The sequence below is a fragment of the Bufo gargarizans genome, chromosome 5 (genome assembly GCF_014858855.1).
Source record: "Bufo gargarizans isolate SCDJY-AF-19 chromosome 5, ASM1485885v1, whole genome shotgun sequence".
NCBI lineage: Eukaryota > Metazoa > Chordata > Amphibia > Anura > Bufonidae > Bufo > Bufo gargarizans.
In genome coordinates this window covers 281759756-281779421 of record NC_058084.1, presented here as the reverse complement: position 1 = coordinate 281779421, position 19666 = coordinate 281759756, and the positions used below count along the sequence as shown (strand labels likewise).

The 19666-nt window shown below is 41.4% G+C and overlaps 1 protein-coding gene across 3 annotated transcripts in view; it reads left to right on the top strand.

The window, feature by feature from the left end:
- OTULINL (OTU deubiquitinase with linear linkage specificity like) overlaps nucleotides 1-19666 on the top strand; it is a 157756-nt gene that overhangs the window by 93282 nt on the left and 44808 nt on the right. For 2 of the 3 annotated variants that reach the window (XM_044295083.1, XM_044295082.1), the window contains exons 5-6: nucleotides 10716-10865; nucleotides 17755-17883. In XM_044295083.1, coding sequence (XP_044151018.1) covers nucleotides 10716-10865; nucleotides 17755-17883 — 279 coding nt within the window. The remainder of the gene's footprint in view (nucleotides 1-10715; nucleotides 10866-17754; nucleotides 17884-19666) is intronic. The other variant, XM_044295084.1, reaches the window with a different exon arrangement.

The window sequence follows — 19666 nt, the reverse complement described above, 5'->3', positions numbered from 1 at the left end:
CAAACACATCAAGACACACATTAGTGAAGGGAGGTTCTGTACTGAGATGGTCCGCAGTGTTGTGCATTTGCATACGTATACTATATTATCTAATGACATTATGATCAAACTGTATGCTCATCTCATTGCCTTTAAGAATAAAATCAGCCTGAACCAAAGTTCTATGATGTGGCTGAGGAAGCCAAGATAAGTTCATGGCAAGTTCAATTTATAAAAAATGTATTGTGAACATAAACGGACATTGTGTTTAAAAGTTATTGCTAAAGATATGGGACCATCTGTAAGGAGTAAGTCAACTCCCTAGGACATATATGTCTGGAGGGAACAAGGTTACTTGATAAGGTTTTATGTCCTTGAGGCACACCTGCTATATGAAGTTCAATTTATATATTCATAATTATATTATATATATCCTCTGCATGGTATATTTAGTTTACAACATATGTTAATCAATAATTCATATAATGTATTATCTAAGTGTAACAATGTATTGATTTATATATATATATATATGTTATACCATGTATTTATCATTTAGTAGGTATTGTAGAAGGTATAGAAACAAGTAAGTTTATGTTAATTGGATTTTCTGAGAAGAGAAAATTTTATTTCAAAACAATAGTTATTCATGGATATAGATAAGTGAAATGTACAAGTTCTGATGCCAAGCATCAAAGCCGCTATATAAAATTTTCATCAAGTCAAGCTATATTTCAAAAAAGATAGGAGAAGACAGTCAACTCCAACAAGTCCAGGATATAGGTAATTAAAAGTGTCAGGGAAAGACCTTCCTCAATGATTTATTAAGAAAGGTCAAGGTCCTGAAAACATATTATTAGATATTTAATTTTAATGCTTAAAAGTTGTGATGTTCATCTGCAATACCGCAGAGCCATCCGGAGGCAGATGGACAATATTATATTATTTCATTATTTGTTCTTTATCATATTAGGAGTTGATATGACATCATGGTATTATTAGCATGCAAGTACACCCACCTTACCTGATTGGGAATCCCTATTCTAAAGGGGATGATTCTTAGATAAGGGGGGGAATAATTACTTGTGTGCGGGGTATCAAGAAAAAAACTAGAGAGAGAGGAAAAAAGATCCAGATATCCGTTGATCCATTCATTCAATCAAAAAGAAAAACTTTATCAGAAGAAACTTGGATTATTCTTTTTGGATTACTAGGAAAGTTCTTCAGAACTGGTCCCATCTGAACTCTGTCTACCTTTGACCCGGTAACGTATATTTTGTTTACTATTCATGATATTAATAAGATATTTCTCTCGGTATATAGCCAAGAGTTCCCATACTGTGGGAATATATAGTCTTAGGTGCCTCCATGATGCTGATTATTCTCTTAGCAAAGATGCATATTGTTAATGGAAGATCTGACATTATTTGAAAAGAGGACTAAACCCCAGGAAAGTTATTTTCCTTAGTCTAATTGCCGAGCTGAATATTTTATCATATTAATATCATATATTTTTGATTGGTCATAGGAAAACAGAGTCAAGGGATAACAGTTATTTTCCTGTAAATCCGTGTTTTATTGTTATAGCCTGATAAACAGAAGATTCTAAGTTTATCTTGGTATACGAGTCCATTTGTTACAAGTATGACACTGGTTGTCATAAATCATTAAATCATACTGTGCTGATCAGATAGGGGTGTGTTAACACCACCGTGTGGTACACTTTGGGTGTTACTTTGTAACTTCATCATTTGTTTTGCAGTTGTATTGTTTTATATCCTTGCTTTTTATAATAAACGATTATATATTTTTGCACATACAATTGTCCCTTTGTCTCACTGCTTGCACAAATCAAATTAAGATACTTAATAAAAAGAACTTAGAGGCGTTTTTTATGTCTGCCTGGAGGATAATATAATTTTTATATTTTTTTTAATCCTCTCTTTTATATGAAGATTCTTTCATATAGAAGATATATGACAGCAGGAAGTTCAGAGACATTTTTTGTGATTGGTATATACCGCAGAGTTTCTGGCAGGTGATACAGTTATAAATGACTTTACTTACAAGTCTCTTGGCTCCTATTATACAGAATCCGGCTGCACATAGAACTCCTTAAGTTATCAAGCGTAGGTCTAGTTCAAATGTAATCAGAAATGTAATCAGAACAGCAGCACAGAGTTCCAATCTAGGTATGGTGGGTTCTGGACACAGTGCCAGCTTAGCTTTAGCCATCACAATCCCAATGTAGACGTGACCTGTAACGTCTATGGTTTTCAAGTAAGCAACTGCGGCTATAGCTTTAACTGAGGCATCACAAAATACACACACCCTTCTAGAGTGAACTTCTGCATGGGTGATGTGTGTGTATGGCCTATGAATGTGTAGGTCAGATAATGCCTTATGAGAGTCTCTCCATGTTACCCACAATGCTTCTTTCCTAGGGGAAAGAGGGTTGTCCCAATCACATGAGTCTACAGTTAGTTCTCGGAGCAAGGTCTTACCTTGGATGGTCACAGGTGCAGCAAATCCAAGGGGATCGTATAGACTGTTGATAGTGGACAAGACACCTCGTCGTGTGAAGGGTCTTTTGTCTGAGTCGACTTGAAAAGTGAATGTGTCAGACTTGAGGTCCCAATTAAGCCCTAGGCTGCACTGTATGGGTAGAGAGTCTGTGGCTAGGTCCAGGTCTTTCAAATCGCTAGCGTAGTCTTGAGTGGGGAAGGCCTACATAACAATCTTGCTGTTAGAGGCTATCTTGTGCAGTCTGAGATTAGAAACTGCTAGCATGCTCTGGGTCTTTTTGAGCCGGCTTATTGCAGCTTCAGGAGATGGGAGTGATTTAGACCATCATCTACATAGAAGTCTCCATCAACAAACTGCGCCACATACTCATCTGAGTCTTTCCCACTTTCTTGAGCAGACCGTCTTAGTCCATATATAGCTACTGCGGGAGACAGGCTTTTGCCAAAAACATGTACTTTCATATGGTATTCTGTAATGTCCTTGGTAGGGTTGTTATCTCTGAACCAGAAGAAAAGCAGACAATTCCTATGCTCTTCTTTAACAAGAAAGCAGTGAATGTTGTATATTAACAATTATGGCAATTGATTATTTCTGGAATCTGATGAGAACACCAATAAGGTGTTGTTGAGGTCAGGTCCTGTTAAAAGAACATTAAGGGAGACTCCTTAATACTGGGAGCTGGAGTCAAACACCACATGTATCTGTCCTGGCTTCTTAGGGTGGTAGACACCAAATATTGGTAGATACCAGCATTCTTCCCTCTCTTTCAGGGGTGGAGTTACCTCTGCATGGCCATTTTCAAATATTTTGCCCATGAATGAAAAGAAGTGTTCTCCCATTTCCGGTTTCTTTTGGAAATTGTGCTTTAAAAAACAAGGCGTTTTAATGGTTGCTCTCTGTTGTTGGGAAGAGAGGGTTTCTGTGTTTTGAAAGGTAAGGGTGCTACCCAGCTATTTGTCTCATCTTTGTAAAATCCTTGTTCCATTATCTTTAGGAAGGTTTTATCTTCAATAGAGTGAGTTATTTTATGATCTTCCTTTGTCCTTTGGAAGACAGTGCACCCTAGGTGATCACTGTCACTGTCACAATAGCAGTCTCTGGTGTAACTACCTTCCATGATGTTTGGATGTAGAGAGTTGACAAGTTTCTCCTTTACTAGAAATTTGTTAGGACAAGGTTGGAAAACAGATGGACGTCTGCTCTCCGGTGTGTTTGTATAGAAAGAGTTCATAGTGTTTGGCTTGTGAATGTTTCCTAGGCAAATGTCTCCTACAATGACGCACCCTAAGTTTAGCTTCTGAGCATATGGGGAATTCCGAGGGCCATTTATTTGTTTTCTCACCTTGTGGACACTGATGATATCTCTCCCAAGCAGAAGGACTATCTTGGCTTGGGGATCAAGTGTAGGGATGAGATGTGCTATGATTTTCAAGTGTCCATGGCAGAATGCTGCCTCTGGTGTGGGAATTTCCTCCCTGTTGTTTGGGATATGATTGCATTCAAATACTTTAGGGAGAGACAGGGATGTTTGACCATCTAGAGATTCAATTTGATAGCCGGTGGCCCTTCTCCCTGTTTCTTCACTCATGCCAGTATATGTTTTAAGTGAATAGGAAGAGCTGTGTCTCTTGATCTTAAAGATGTCAAAGAAAACTGAGCTAGCGAATGATCTATTACTTTGATCGTCAAGGATGGCATACCGTCTTTACAGCATGTTCTTTGTGGCCTATGGGGTAAACTGTAACGAGACAAATCTTGGAGCAGGATTGCTCCCCACAGATCTGAGTACATTGGGGTGTCACTTCAGGAGGTGCAACATCTTTCTCCTCCCCGTCGCGCTCTGTGGTGTAGTTTGAAGGTGTAAGGGTCGATGGTGCTGGGCCTGGGTGTAGAGCTGTATTGTGCTCTTGGCTGTTGCACTCCGAGCAGGTAATGCTAGTTTTGTAGTCTTTAGCTAGGTGAATCATAGATACACAACACCTGTAGCAAATGTTGCTTTCCTTGAGAAAGGATCTACGGTCCTTAAGGGATTTTTCTCTGAAACTTCTGCACTTTTGCAGTGGGTGAGGTTTTTAGTGTAGAGGGCACTCCCTGCTTGGGTCTTTTGTGAGGGCCATTTCAGTCTCCACAGTACTGCAAGTTTTATGTGAAGAGTCTGTAGGAGATACATTAGTTTTGTGTACGGTGATAGGTGTGCCTTTGAGATTACGGACTAAAGCAGGCTTACCTGACTTCAGATAAGCAGAATCAAACACAGAGAAGTCAAAGCTAGGATCATTTCTGGTCTTTGCCTGCTGGTGTACAAAGTCTACAAAGAAAGAAAATGGAGGAAACAAGACATTGTGTCATTGTTTGTAGTTAGAGCTACTTCTCTTGCAGGCTGTATGGTTGCTTCTGTACTATGGATTTAATACCACTGGCTGTGTCTAGGGATGTGAGGCCTAGCAGGTCTCCTTCTACCTTGACAACTTGGAGTTCCATCAGAAGGTCACTTAACTCTCTTAACTTGTGGAAACCTTTGTTAGGAATTTTAGGAAAGTCCTCTAAATTTTTAAAGAGTGATTCCTCTATCATTTCTGAGGTGCCATTACACTCGTCGAGCCTCTCCCATATCATATCCAAGCCTCTGCTTGGGTAGTTGATGTTAATATCTCTGATGCGCCTTGCATGTTCTGCTGACTAGTTTCCTAGCCACTTGAATAACAGATCGGTCTCTTCACTTTCGGAAGGTCTAGGCCGGCAGTTGCATTTCTGAATGAAGCTCTCCATTCCCTGTAGCTTTCAGGATGGTCATTAAACTTCGAGAGTCCTTTGATGAGTAGCTCGTGGTGTGCAAAGAACTTGAGGGAATCTGACAGTTCTTGGTCTCTGCGTGAGTGATCTGGAGAGTTGTGCCGCCACCCGATCCTTTCATCTTGAAGGCAGTCACTGTGTTGCAGGAACTTGCTGGTTTGGGTTCAGGTTGCACTGAGGATGGGATGCAGACGGAATTACTCTCTTGCTTAAGGTAGAGTGTTTGATCAGCAGAGGTAGCCGGCTGTGTGACAATTTCTTGTTGTGGCTTACCAGCAGGGGGTGACTCCACTCCTGGTGCTGAATGCAGGTAGTCGTCTGACTTGGAGTGCAGTAGTACATAGTCTGAGGTATGTAGCGAGATGTCACGATGACTAGGTTCAGCCCCAAGTATGTTTCTGAGTCTTTCACTAGTGGGATATGCTGCTTCCTATAAAGCCTGTGCTTCGGCTTCTGCCGCTGCCGCTTCTTTCTTGAACAGCGAGTTCAAGGTTAGCTTCAAAGAGGGATCTTTGTAGTTCTCTTTCAGCTTCTAAACATGCCTTTTTCATTTCCAACTCTTTTTCAGCAAAGGCAGCTCTCACTTTTGCTGCTTCTGCCTTTGCCCTGGAAGTGGCAATTGCGGTGCTGCTCACTGACCTCCTTGAGGCTCCTGAGCCTATATGTGAACGTGTTGCATATTTCTCAGATCTTTTGTCTGACATGATGTCAGTTTGCGGGCTTGACTGCTGCAATTGTTACTTGTGGCTGTGTTGCTGAACGGTGGAACCGCGTGGGGATAGTGTACCGCTGTTCAACCTGTGAGGTGCTATACTTCTGCATAGCGATCTGACGGCAGCAGGGAAGAGTGCGCAGGAGGCATCTGTAGGTAGTCTAGCTGACCGGGGATCAATGACTTGCTATCCAGCCTGGGTGCGGTAGCTTACTTTTACTGATCGGGGATCAGTGTCCTGTGCTTCAACCCTGTCTAATAGTAGTCATTTTACTGTTCTGCCACCCTAACACGAATGATTCGAAAAGCAGCTAAACTCTTTCCTAACAAATCAATGAGGTAGACGCTGGGGGTCCTTTACAGCTTTTATTGAAAGGATCAGTGTAAAACTACAAGAAATATAACATTGCTTACTATGAGGCAAATATATACATGACACAGTATAATAAGAGCACATGTAAACACAAACATAGATATACAAATGCCATGAATAAGACAGATGTAGGCAAGGTGGCTGACTAACCATAAGGGAGGCTGACTGCATAGTACTAACATGGGTACAGCAAAGAGCACAGCAATACAAAGATAACCAGTGTGGGATGAGTAGAAAGGTAGTAAGACTCACCGACTGTGCTACGGTAGGGTTAAACATCAGGATGAGACTAATGGTCTAGAGTATAGAGTGCAGCAGAAGCTAATTGCTAGTATAGGAAATGGTATAAAACCGAGCTGCATCAAGACAGTAGATGGCGCTGTTGGCAAAGTAATTAGCAAGGGCAATACATTACAATAGGGAATATGAAATGCAGACAATAAAACAAATATTAACCGCTTTAAGTCCGCCCATAGGATATAAACATCCTATGGGTGGACCTCTATTTCCTTTCAGAAATAGCAGCTGCACGCTAATCGTGCAGCTGCTGATCGGGTTGCCCGCTGTCAGTGACAGCAGGGCAACCCAGAGAGAAGGCAGGGACAGTGCCCAGGTGTCCCTGCCTTCCGGATCGCTGCAGACACAGCGCTCACCGAGCGCTGTGTCTGCAGAGCAGGAAGCGCTGTGCGCTTCCTGTTCATGACCGCCGGGACCGGAGCGTGCAGGAGCTGTGTGAGGTCTTACAGAGACCTCGATCAGCCCTGCATTGAGGCTGTACAGCGCAGAATCATGCTGTACAGCCTCTCTGGGGGGTGCATTTCTTCTGTAACTGGGGCTACTATGTCAGCCCCAGTTACAGGAGAAATCAACAGTGGAAAAAAAAATGAAAAAGTGAAGCAAATGTCCCCCAGAGGTCTTGTATGACCTTATGGGGGACGAAAAGTGTAAAAAAAAAATAAAAAAAAATAAAGGGTTGAAAAAAATAAAATAAAAAAAAGTTTCACATGTAAAAAAAAAAGGTCCCCAAGTAAGGAATAAAAAAAAAATTAAAAATAGAAAAAATAAAATAAAATAGACATATTTGGTATTGCCACGTCCGTAAAAACCAGCTCTATAAAAATATCACATGAGCTAACCCCTCAGGTGAACACCGTAAAAAAAAAAAAAAAAAAACTGTGTCAAAACAAGCAATTTTTGTCACCTTGCATCACAAAAGGTGCAACACCAAGTGATCAAAAATGCGTATGTCACAAAAAATGGTACCAATAAAACAGTCACCTCATCCCGCAAAAAATGAGCCCCTACATAAGAAAATCTCTCAAAAAATAAAAAAACTATAGCTATCAGAACATGGACACATTAAAACATAATTTTTTTGTTTCAAAAATGCTATTATTGTGTAAAACTTTAATAAATGAGAAAAAGTATACATATTAGGTATTGCCACGTCCGTAACAATCTGCTCTATAAAAATGTCACTTGACTGAACCCCTCAGGTGAACGCTGTAAAAATAAATAAATAGAAACTGTGCTAAAACAACCAATTTTTTGGTCACCTTGCCCCATAAAGTGTTATAATGAATGATCAAAAAATCATATGTACCCAAAAATAGTACTAATAAAACTGGCACCTTATCCCCTAATTTCCAAAATGGGGTCACTTCTTGGGAGTTTCTACTGTAAGGGTGCATCAGGGGGCTTCAAATGGGACATGGCATCTAAAAACCATGTGGAGTTCCTTTTCTTCTGCGCCCTGCCGTGTGCCCATACAGCAGTTTATGACCACATGTGGGGTGTTTCTGTTAACCGCAGAATCTGGGTAATAAATATTGAGTTTTGTTTGGCTGTTAACCATCGATGTGTTAAAGAAAAAATTGGATTAAAATGGAAAATCTGCCCAAAAAGTTAAATTTAAAAATTTGATCTCCATTTTCCTTTAATTCTTGTGGAACGCATAAAAGGTTAACAAAGTTTGTAAAATCAGTTTTGAGTAACTTGAGGGGTGTAGTTTCTACAATGGGGTCATTTATGGGGGTATCCACTATGTAGGCCCCACAAAGTGACTTCAGACCTGAACTGGTCCTTATAAAGTGGGTTTTGGCAATTTTCTTAAAAATTTTAAGAATTTCTTCTAAACTTCTAAGCCTTCTAACGTCCTAAAAAAATAAAATGACATTTCCAAAATGATGCCAACATAAAGTAGACATATGGGGAATGTTAAATAATAAATATTTTATGAGGTATCGCTTTCTGTTTTAAAAGCAGAGAAATTGAAATTTAGAAAATTGCGAATTTTTAAAATTTTTGGGTAAATTTGGGATGTTTTCATAAATAAAGGTGAAATATTTTGACTCAAATTTATGACTATCATGAAGTACAATGTGTCACGAGAAAACAATCTCTGAATGACTTGGATAAATAAAGGCGTTCCAAAGTTATTACCACATGAAGTGAGATATGTCAGTTTTGCAAAATTAGGCCTGGTCAGGAAGGGGGCAAATGGCCCAGATGGGAAGTGGTTAATGCTTGCGAAGGCATGACATGGTGAATGTTAAAGGGGTTGTCTCACTGGCAATTATCATGTAGAGAAAGTTAATACAAGGCACTTACTAATGTATTGTGATTGTCCATATTGTCTTTTTTGCTGGCTGGATTCATTATTTATCACATTATACACTGCTTCCATGTTTCCATGGTTACAACCAGCCTGCAATCCATCAACGAATGTTGCCAATGTCACGTCCTCTTCCTCAGGGGAAGTTGAGACGAAACAAGTGTCGGGGTCTCTCAGAGGTGCCAAATTGTATAAATATTGTGAATCATGTTTTTTTTAGCTAGGTGGGGGAGCCACATGGTTTAATTTTGGAGTTATTTATACTTGTTTTTCCATCCCACCTTTTCCACTACTTGCAATGCTATAACTTGATGTCCCGATGTGTTTTGTGCACTCTCCATATGGTTGTGTTTGTCTTTGCCATTTATGCATTTATTTGTCAAGGAGGCGGTCCTATCAGTGATTGACAGCTATCTCTGTATTTTCAGTCATAGAGGGAAGGCTGTCAAGCACTGATAAGACAACCTCCTTGACTTCAAAGCCCAGAATTTAGAGGCATTTATATGTATAATTTGCAATCTTTTCAGAATTTTTTTTCCCACAAAACTACACATTAATCTGTTCAGATGCTCCTGCTCCATAACATGTTGCCTGTAACTCAAACACCATGTTCAACCTTACAGGTTCCCTTTAATTCACTGCAGGCCACATGTATATAAAATATACTGGTGCTACATGATTTTCTTGAGTAGATTGCCATATTGATATATTAAAGGGTAACTAAACTTTAATAAAACATTGTTTAAAAGATGTCTAAATAGCCCAGTCCAGGATTTAGCTGAGCGGAGTGGGCTCCTGTCTGTGCTGGCTCCAATCAGCTGAAATCTCTGCACAGCACATTGAAGACCCTGTACCGAAGTGCTATGCAGAGCTTTCACCTGAGCTTAGTGGGCACAGGCAGTAGCCCACTCCGCTCAGCTTAACCCTGTCATAGCACATCGGTACAGGGTACCGATGTGCTATGCAAGAATGTAGCCTAGCTGAGATGGGCACAGGCAAGAGCAGCGATGTGATATGTGATCCTACCTGTGCGGCCCCAGTGAAATCCATACTCCAATACAGCGCTGACATGTCAGCGTTGTACTAGAATACTGATTCTAAAGCACGATAGGCACCCAGGACTTTGGGTGCTCATTTGGGTAGGAAAACTGCAAAATGTATATTATCTATACTAATAAAGTATATGAGAAAAATTATTTTTAGGCTTTTTAGAAAATTTTTAAGAAAGTTTTATAAAATTTTAGTTAGACTACTTTCACACTTGCGTTTTGGCTTTCCGTTTGTGAGATCCGTTCAGGGCTCTCACAAGCGGTCCAAAACGGATCAGATTTGCCCTAATGCATTCTGAATGGAAAAGGATCCGCTCAGAATGCATCAGTTTCCCTCCGATCAGTCTCCATTCTGCTCTGGAGGTGGACACCAAAACGCTGCCTGCAGTGTTTTTCTGCGCGCTTGACGAAACTGAGCACACAATGTAAGTCAATGGGGACGGATCCGTTTTCTCTGACACAATCTGGCACAATAGAAAACGGATCCGTCTCCCATTGACTTTCAATGGAGTTTATGACGGATCAGTCTTGGCTATGTTACAGATAATACAAACGGATCTGTTCATGACGGATGCATGCGGTTGTATTATTGTAATCCGCCCAAAACACGAGTGTGAAAGTACCCTTACTCTTTAAAGACTAAAAGTATACCTGTGTATAATGTTATAGGCCTATGAAGATTTGTACTGGAAACATAACATCAAGACCTTACAACCAGTAAAAGAGGATAACTACTGTTTACTTAGGGCTGTCATGTTCCAAGTTTTCAGTCAAACAATTCCTTTTCCTGGATGGATGAAGGAGAAAGATATCATAAAGGTACTGTACTTCTATAACATGCATACAATTCTTTTATTAAAAGGGAAAACTGTTTAAAGGGTCCCATACACATTAGTGACCAGCAGGTTCGGCTGACAGTCTAATGTGGGTGGGGAGCTCCCAACTCTCTCCTGGGGATTGGAGAAAGTGAATATTTTCATCCAGTCCTTTTGTTCTCCCGGGAGATAAGCTGCCACCAGAAGTGTCTGCCAGTGGATTTCCCCCCTCTCTCTATTGAATACACACACATATTCCTCTGAGCCAAAAGTGTATGTTTATGGGGGAGCCAAGAGGGAGTTGGGAGAGATAGCTGTCATCCAAACAATCATTCGACCGACAGCTGTTGAATATGTATGGTCACTCTAAGACAAAGAAAGAACTCTTACCTTTTGAAAGTTCCTCCATTCTAGTACTGAGGCTCCTGTTTCCATTGGATCAAATGTTATAATGTCACCTCCTGGTCACTTGACCAATGCAGCCATTCACTGACCTCAGCTTTGATACATGCCTGAACCTCTGAGCTCATGTGTCACTTGGAGACACGTTACTGCTGAGGCTAGTGATTGGTAACAGCAGTTACATCTCCACAGACAGGGTTTCCATGTGCTGGGACTCACATTTCCATGTCGTGGACCAAAAATCAAACGGTAGGGATGGTGGGGCTGTGAAGTATTATTGCTTTTAACCTTTTGAAAGCGGTTTTTAAACTTTTCTTTTTAAACTTTTTTTTTTATTACTGTGTGGACAACACTTTAAGCAGTTTTAGGCTACTTTCACACTAGCGTTCGGGCGGATCCGTTCTGAACGGATCCGCTCATAATAATGCAGACGGAGGCTCCGTTCAGAACGGATCCGTCTGCATTAAAATGGCAAAAAAAAAGCTAAGTGTGAAAATAGCCTCGGACGGATCCGTCCAGACTTTCAATGTAAAGTCAATGGGGGACGGATCCGCTTGAAGATTGAGCCACATTGTGGCATCTTCAAACGGATCCGTCCCCATTGACTTACATTGTAAGTCTGGACGGATCCGCACGGATCCGCACGCCTCCGCACGGCCAGGCGGACACCCGAACGCTGCAAGCAGCGTTCAGCTGTCCGCCTGTCCGTGCGGAGGCGAGCGGAGCGGAGGCTGAACGCCGCCAGACTGATGCAGTCTGAGCGGATCCGCTCCATTCAGACTGCATCAGGGCTGGACGGCTGCGTTCGGGTCCGCTCGTGAGCCCCTTCAAACGGAGCTCACGAGCGGACCGACGAACGCTAGTGTGAAAGTAGCCTTATGATGCATTTTCTCTATTTTTCTATAGGTGTGAAGTTTTAGATTTCTTTAGAAGTGTGATCAGATTTTGTAATATTTACTGCTGTGAGTTATTTAACTGTTTCTGATTCCAAATATTCTTCAATTCACATACAGTGGGGCATAGATACAGTGCGCTCAGAATCTTTCCCTTTTTTTTATGTTGCGGCCTTGGGCTAAAATAAAAAACTAAGTTTTGCCCCATCAATCTGCATCTTATAACCCATAATGAGAAAGGGAAAACAGAATTCACATACTAACCATTACATCCCCTTCATTAAACTTGATGGACTTGTGTCTTTTTTCAACCATATTAACTATGTGCCCTATGAATTTTATAAATGTTAGCAAATATTTAAAAAATTAAAAACTTAAATTGCATCTGGACAAAAGTATTCAGACCCTTGACTATGACATTTAAAATTAAGCTCTGGGTGCCTCCCATTTCTCTTGATCATCTTTGAAGGTCAACTATCACTGCAGCATTCCTCGAATTTGGGCTTTATGGCAAAGTGGACAGAAACAAGCCTCTTCTTAGTAAAAGACACATGAAAGTTTGAAAAATAAATAAATAATACAACGCACCTAAAGGACTCTTCCACTATGAGAAACAAGGTTATCTCATCTGATAAAGCCAAAATTAAACTTTTTGTCCTCAATTCTAAGCGTCATATTTGGAAGAAACCAGGGACTGCCCAATTCCATCTCTAAAGTAAAGCATGGTGGTGGCAGCATCATGCTGTGTGGGCTATTTTTCAACAGCTGGGACAGGGAGATTAGTCAGAGTTGAGGGAAAGCTGAATGTACAGAGATATTCTGTAGATTGAGAACCTGATCCAGAGTGCTCTGGAGCTCAGACTGGGACAAAAGTTTACCTTCCAAAAAGACAATTGCACAAATGGGCAAAACAACTGTCACAGTCCCACCTGTTACAGGAACTAGAAGATCGAGGAGACTGGCTGCATGTGATTGACAGCCTTTTTGGTTGCATCTTTCTGTGTTGTTGCTGGGGATGACCACACCTCTTGTCTCAAGTGTATCTTAAGTGGTCATTCCTTCTCCTCTATTTAATCCGGCCTCACCCATCATGCTATGCAGTTGATAGCTCCTTGTTTGTGGAAGTCCTGGTGTTGGTTGTCTCTGCGTTCCTGCTCGTCTGCATACTTCTGGGAGTTAATTTTATCTTCTTTGCTATTTGTTGTTTTCCCCTACCTGCTGATATTAGGCCTGAGGGGGTCTCCTATTTCATCTGGAATAGGCCATCCATGTCCTGACACTATCTGCAGGGCCCTGTTAGGGTTTGCTATGGCTTAGCTTCCTGTGAATGAACATTCCTACCATCTAGGTCTGTTCATACTGATAGCAGTCAGGGCTCGGCATAGGGACTCACTAGATGTGACCCTTTCCCTAGGTTCAGGGCCTAATACCTTTCAACTTCCCTTCTGTGTTCCGTGTCGAGTGTATTTACCACACTGCACCGTGACAACAACATAGTGTTGTTAGGAGTGGTTAGGAACAATACTGTGAATGTCTTTGAGTGGCCTAACCAGAGCCCTGACTTGAACCCTATCAAACTTCTCTGGAACCCTGAAAATGCACAAACCACTGCAAAAAATGCACCAAAATGATATGCAACTGACAATACTTGTTAATTCCTCAAGCCGATGTTAAAAGCTGAGAACTTTGCCAATACCTTACAGTCAGGAACATATCAGAGCCCCTCATGCACCACGTCACGGTGTCTCAGCATGCACGGGGTCGTACCACTCAACTGCCTGTGGTGTGTGAACAGGGTCTGAATCAGTGCTAGAAACCAACTCACAGCCAAACTCTGACATGCCTCCATAGCCAATGCACTGTGAGGTAGGATAAAGCTGTGAGCTGCACCTACAACAGACCATGTGACACAGAAGCTACCAGGTGCAAAAGAATGTTACGAACAAAATAAAGTGGCACATTCCATACACATAAAGACAAAAACTCACTGAAAAAAGTGGCCTAAACGGGTGAAAATGCTCCAAACCCAGACACTGTAGCGTGTCTATAACCGGGGGGGCAATTCCACCACAGGCGGTCCGCAGATAACGGCAATCCCCAGCAAAAAATGCGTACAATAGGGGATGCCGGGGCGGACCGCATGTACCACAAGGACATCTTACACAAATATGATACATTGTGCAGATGAAAAAATATACATACACAAATCACTGCAAAAAATGCACCAAAATGATATGCAACTGACAATACTAGTTAATTCCTCAAGCCGATGTTAAAAGCTGAGAACTTTTCCAATATTTTCCAGTCAGGAACATATCGGAGCACCTCATGCACCACGTCATGGTGTCTCAGCACGCATGGGGTCCTACCACTCAACTGCCCGTGGCGTGTGAACAGGGTCTGAACAGTGCTAGAAACCAACTCACAGCCAAACTCTCACATGCCTCCATAGTGGTATCACCAATGCACTGTGAGGTAGGATAAAGCTGTGAGCCACACCCACAACAGACCATGTGACACAGAAGCTACCAGGTGCAAAAGAATGTTACCAGCAAAATAAAGTGGCACATTCCATACACATAAAGACAAAAACTCACTGAAAAAAGTGGCCTCAACGGGTGTAAATGCTCCAAACCCAGACATTGTATCGTGTCTATAACTGGGGGAGCAATTTCCTGAAAATGGCTTTACACTGATGGTCCTTATACAAACAGACAAAGCTTGAGAGGATCTAGAGAGAAGAATAGCAGAAAATCCACAAATCCAGGTGTGCAAACCTTGTGGCATCATACTCAAGAAGACTAGAGACTGTATTTGTTGCCAAAGGGGCTTCAACTAAGTTCTGAGTAAAGGGTCGGAAAATACATGGGATGCGAAAGTTTGGGCAACCTTGTTAATCGTCATGACTTTCCTGTATAAATCGTTGGTTGTTACTATAAAAAATGTCAGTTAAATATATCATATAGGAAACACACACAGTGATATTTGAGAAGTGAAATGAAGTTTATTGGATTTACAGAAAGTGTGCTATAATTGTTTAAACAAAATTAGGCAGGTGCATAAATTTGGGCACCACAGAAAAGAAATGAAATCAATATTTAGTAGATCCACCTTTTGCAGAAATGTCAGCCTCTAAACGCTTCCTATAGGTTCCAATGAGAGTCTGGATTCTGGTTGAAGGTATTTTGGACCATTCCTCTTTACAAAACATCTTTAGTTCATTCAGGTTTGATGGCTTCCGAGCATGGACAGCTCTATTTAAGTCACACCACAGATTTTCAATTATATTCAGGTCTGGGGACTGAGATGGCCATTCCAGAACATTGTACTTGTTCCTCTGCATAAATGCCTTAGTGGTTTTTGAGCAGTGTTTAGGGTTGTTGTCTTGTTGAAAGATCCAGCCCCAGCACAGCTTCAGCTTTGTCACTGATTCCTGGACAGTGGTCTCCAGAATCTGCTGATACTGAGTGGAATCCATGCGTCCCTCAACTTTGACAAGATTCCCAGTCCCTGCACTGGCCACACAGCCCCACAGCATGATGGAACCACCACCATAGTTTACTGTAGGTAGCAGGTGTTTTTCTTGGAATGCTGTGTTCTTTTTCCTCCATGAATAACGCCCCTTGTTATGGCCAAATAACTCAATTTTAGTTTCATCAGTCCACAGCACCTTATTCCAAAATGAAGCTGGCTTGTCCAAATGTGCTTTAGCCCACCTCAAGCGGCACTTTTTGTGCTGTGGGTGGAGAAAAGGCTTCCTCTGCATCACTCTCGCATACAGCATCTCCTTGTGTAAAGTGTGCCGAATGGTTGAACGATGCACAGTGACTCCATCTGCAGCAAGATGATGTTGTAGGTCTTTGGTGCTGGTCTGTGGGTTGACTCTGACTGTTCTCACCATTCGTCGCTTCTGTCTATCTGAGATTTTTCTTGGTCTGCCACTTCAAGCCTTAACTTGAACTGAGCCTGTGGTCTTCCATTTCCTCAATATGTTCCTAACTGTGGAAACAGATGGCTGAAATCTCTGAGACAGCTTTCTGTATCCTTCCCCTAAACCATGATGGTGAACAATCTTTGTCTTCAGGTCATTTGAGAGTTGTTTTGAGACCCCCATGTTGCTACTCTTCAGAGAAAATTCAAAGAGGAGGGAAACTTACAATTGACCCCCTTAAATACTCTCTCATAATTGGATTCACCTGTGTATGTAGGTCAGGGGTCACTGAGCTTACCAAGACAATTTGAGTTCCAATAATTAGTTCTAAAGGTTTTGGAATCAATAAAATGACAACAGTGCCCACATTTATGCACCTGCCTAATTTTGTTTAACCAATTATAGCACACTTTCTGTAAATCCAATAAACTTCATTTCACTTCTCAAATATCACTGTGTGCGTCTCCTATATGATATATTTAACTGACATTTTTTATCTTAACAATTAACGATTTATACAGGAAAACCATGACGATTAACAAGGTTGCTCAAACTTTTGCATCCCACTGTACTTACCACAATGCAATATTTAGATTTTTCCTGTTCAATAAATTAGAGAAGATTTTCAACATTTTGTTTTCAATTTGGCATTATGGGGCATTGAGTGAAGAATGATATTTTACCCCAAGGCCACTTAAAAAGGTTGCGCCACAAACTACTTTTCATTGTAAAGTTTATTTTAATCACACCAAATTTGCGGTTAGTTTGTCATGTGCCTGCTGTCCCTTCAGGACAGGGCAGTGACATATGTCCTGACATCAGCAGATCATGTGATACTAACCACGCCCCTTGTTCTTACCAATGACACTTCCTAAGGCCCTAATGCACACAAACGTATTTTCTTTCTATGTCCGTTCCTTTTTTTTTTTTGCGTACTGTATACAGAACAATTCATTTCAACGGGTCCGCAAAAAAATTGGAAGGTACTCTGTGTGCATTCCTTTTCCGTATGTCCGTATTTCTATTTGTTCTATTAGGCACCAGCTGTTCCGTTCCGCAAAATACGGAATGCATACGGATGTCATCTGTATTTTTTGCAGATCCGTTTTTTAAGGACCACAAAATACACGCGGTCATGTGCATGAGGCCTAAGTCCTACATTACAAGGCTCCAATGCAGGCTGTAACATACAGCAACTAAATATTAAAACAGATTTGCCACAAGGGCAAGTATAGGCTAATAACTTCAGAATAAGGCCGAATGCACACGGCCCTGGAACACGGCCTGGCATCCTGCTGACAGCAGAAACGCACAGTGTCATTGGTTGCTATGACGCCGTGCGCTTCACGCCGCCGCTGCACTATAGTAATACACTCATGTGATCTATGCGAGTGTATTGCTGTAGTGCAGCGGCGGCATGAAGCGCACGGCGTCATAGCAACTAATGATGCTGTGCGCTCCTGCTGTCAGCAGGATGCCTGACCAGGATACCACGGACCGCTCACGTCCGTGTTCCACAGCCGTGTGCATTCGGCATAAGGTAGTTTTGGGGATATGGTGGGGCAAATGGTGGTATTTGGGGAACGGGATATAACTGCAATATCTGTTGAATAGGATACTTTTATATTAGTTGCACAACCCCTTTAATGTCTGTTTTGTTCTTACAGCTTCCTGAAAAGCTCCTATATTCTCAAGGATGTAACTGGATACAGCAATTCAGCTTTGGTACAGAAAAATACGCTGGTCCAAAAGTCTATGGGAAGTTGCGCAGCTGTTTAGAACTTTTTAAAAATGAGGTAATTAAATAGGAGAAAGAAACATATCACAATTTAATAGACTCTGGCCATTTTTACCATATAATCACAGACTGACTTGCATATGACCAGTGTCGGGCTGGGGTACCTAGGGCCCACCAGTAAAATTTATTTTGGGGGCCCACCATACGGATACATTCAAATATAATACATAAAAAGTTTTTTATATGAACATAGGCTGGTTGAGGTGCTGTACATTGAATATATGTATGTAGTGCAGTAAATCTAATGTGTTATGTGCCACTTGTGCAGGGGGTGAGAGACTAGGGGCCCACCTTGCCCAGGGGCCCACCAGGGAATTCACCTGTACCCCTGTAGGCCAGTCCGAGCCTGCATATGACCATCTGAAAGTGATATTAATCCCTGGAGCTATTATGGTTGACAGGATGTACTGATAGGAACCCACAAAATGCTGCTCAGCTTATGACCATTTTTGACATTTCTGTTGGAACATTTGTGTGATTGGTCAAACTACAGTATATTTGGTAAAACTAAAAATATCCATCTAAACATGCAGACATGTGAGAAGAATTTTTTACAAAATATCTCCTGTAAATTACACCAAAGCAGGCAGGTTAATATATGTAGAGGTTTTATATATAGAGAGAGGTAAACTATTGTTATGCCCTCAGATGTCCTCGAACATGAAGAAGACAGAACACTCATGTATTACTGACATTGTGTGTGATTTTACTGATCTAACCATACCGTGTTTCAGCTGTGTAAGCCTTTTTATAGGGTTAAGTACTAATTGAGGAGCTGAGACAGGCAGGCCCTCCGGATGCAGATGTTCAAGCACACACCTGTGTATTTGTACATACAGTGAGGTCCATAAATACTGGGACATCAACACAATTCTAACATTTTTGGCTCTATACACCACCACAATGGATTTGAAATGAAACAAACAAGATGTCCTTTAACTGCAGACTGTCAACTTTAATTTGAGGGTATTTACATCTGAATCAGGTGAACGGTGTAGGAATTAAAACAGTTTGTGTATGTGCCTCCCAGTTGTTAAGGGACCAAAAGTAATATGACAATTCGGTTCTCTGCTGTTCCATGGCCAGGCGTGAGTTATTCCCTCATTATCCCAATTACAATGAGCAGATAAAAGGTCCAGAGTTAATTTCAAGTGTGCTATTTGCATTTGGAATCTGTTGCTGTCAACTCTCAAGATGAGATCCAAAGAGCTCATCAACAAAGCAAGCCATCATTAGGCTGAAAAAAAATCAAAAAAAAATCAGAGAGATAGCAAAAACATTAGGCGTGGCCAAAACAACTGTTTGGAACATTCTGGAAAAAAAAGGAACACACCAGTGAGGTTAGCAACACCAAAAGACCCGGAAGACCACGGAAAACAACTGTGGTGGATGACCGAAGAATTATTTCCCTGGTGAAGAAAACACCCTTCACAACAGTTGGCCAGATCAAGAACACTCTCCAGGAGGTAGGTGTATGTCTGTCAAAGTCAACAATCAAGAGAAGACTTCACCGGAGTGAATACAGAGGGTTCACCACAAGATGTAAACCATTGGTGAGCCTCAAAAACAGGAAGGCCAGATTAGAGTTTCCCTAATGACTTCTAAAAAAGCCTTCACAGTTCTGGAACAACATCCTACGGACAGATGAGACCAATATCAACTTGTACCAGAGTGATGAGAAGAGAAGAGTATAGAGAAGGAAAGGAACTGCTCATGATCCTAATCATACCACCTCATCAGTGAAGCACTGTGGTGGTGGTAGTGTCATGGCGTGGGCATGT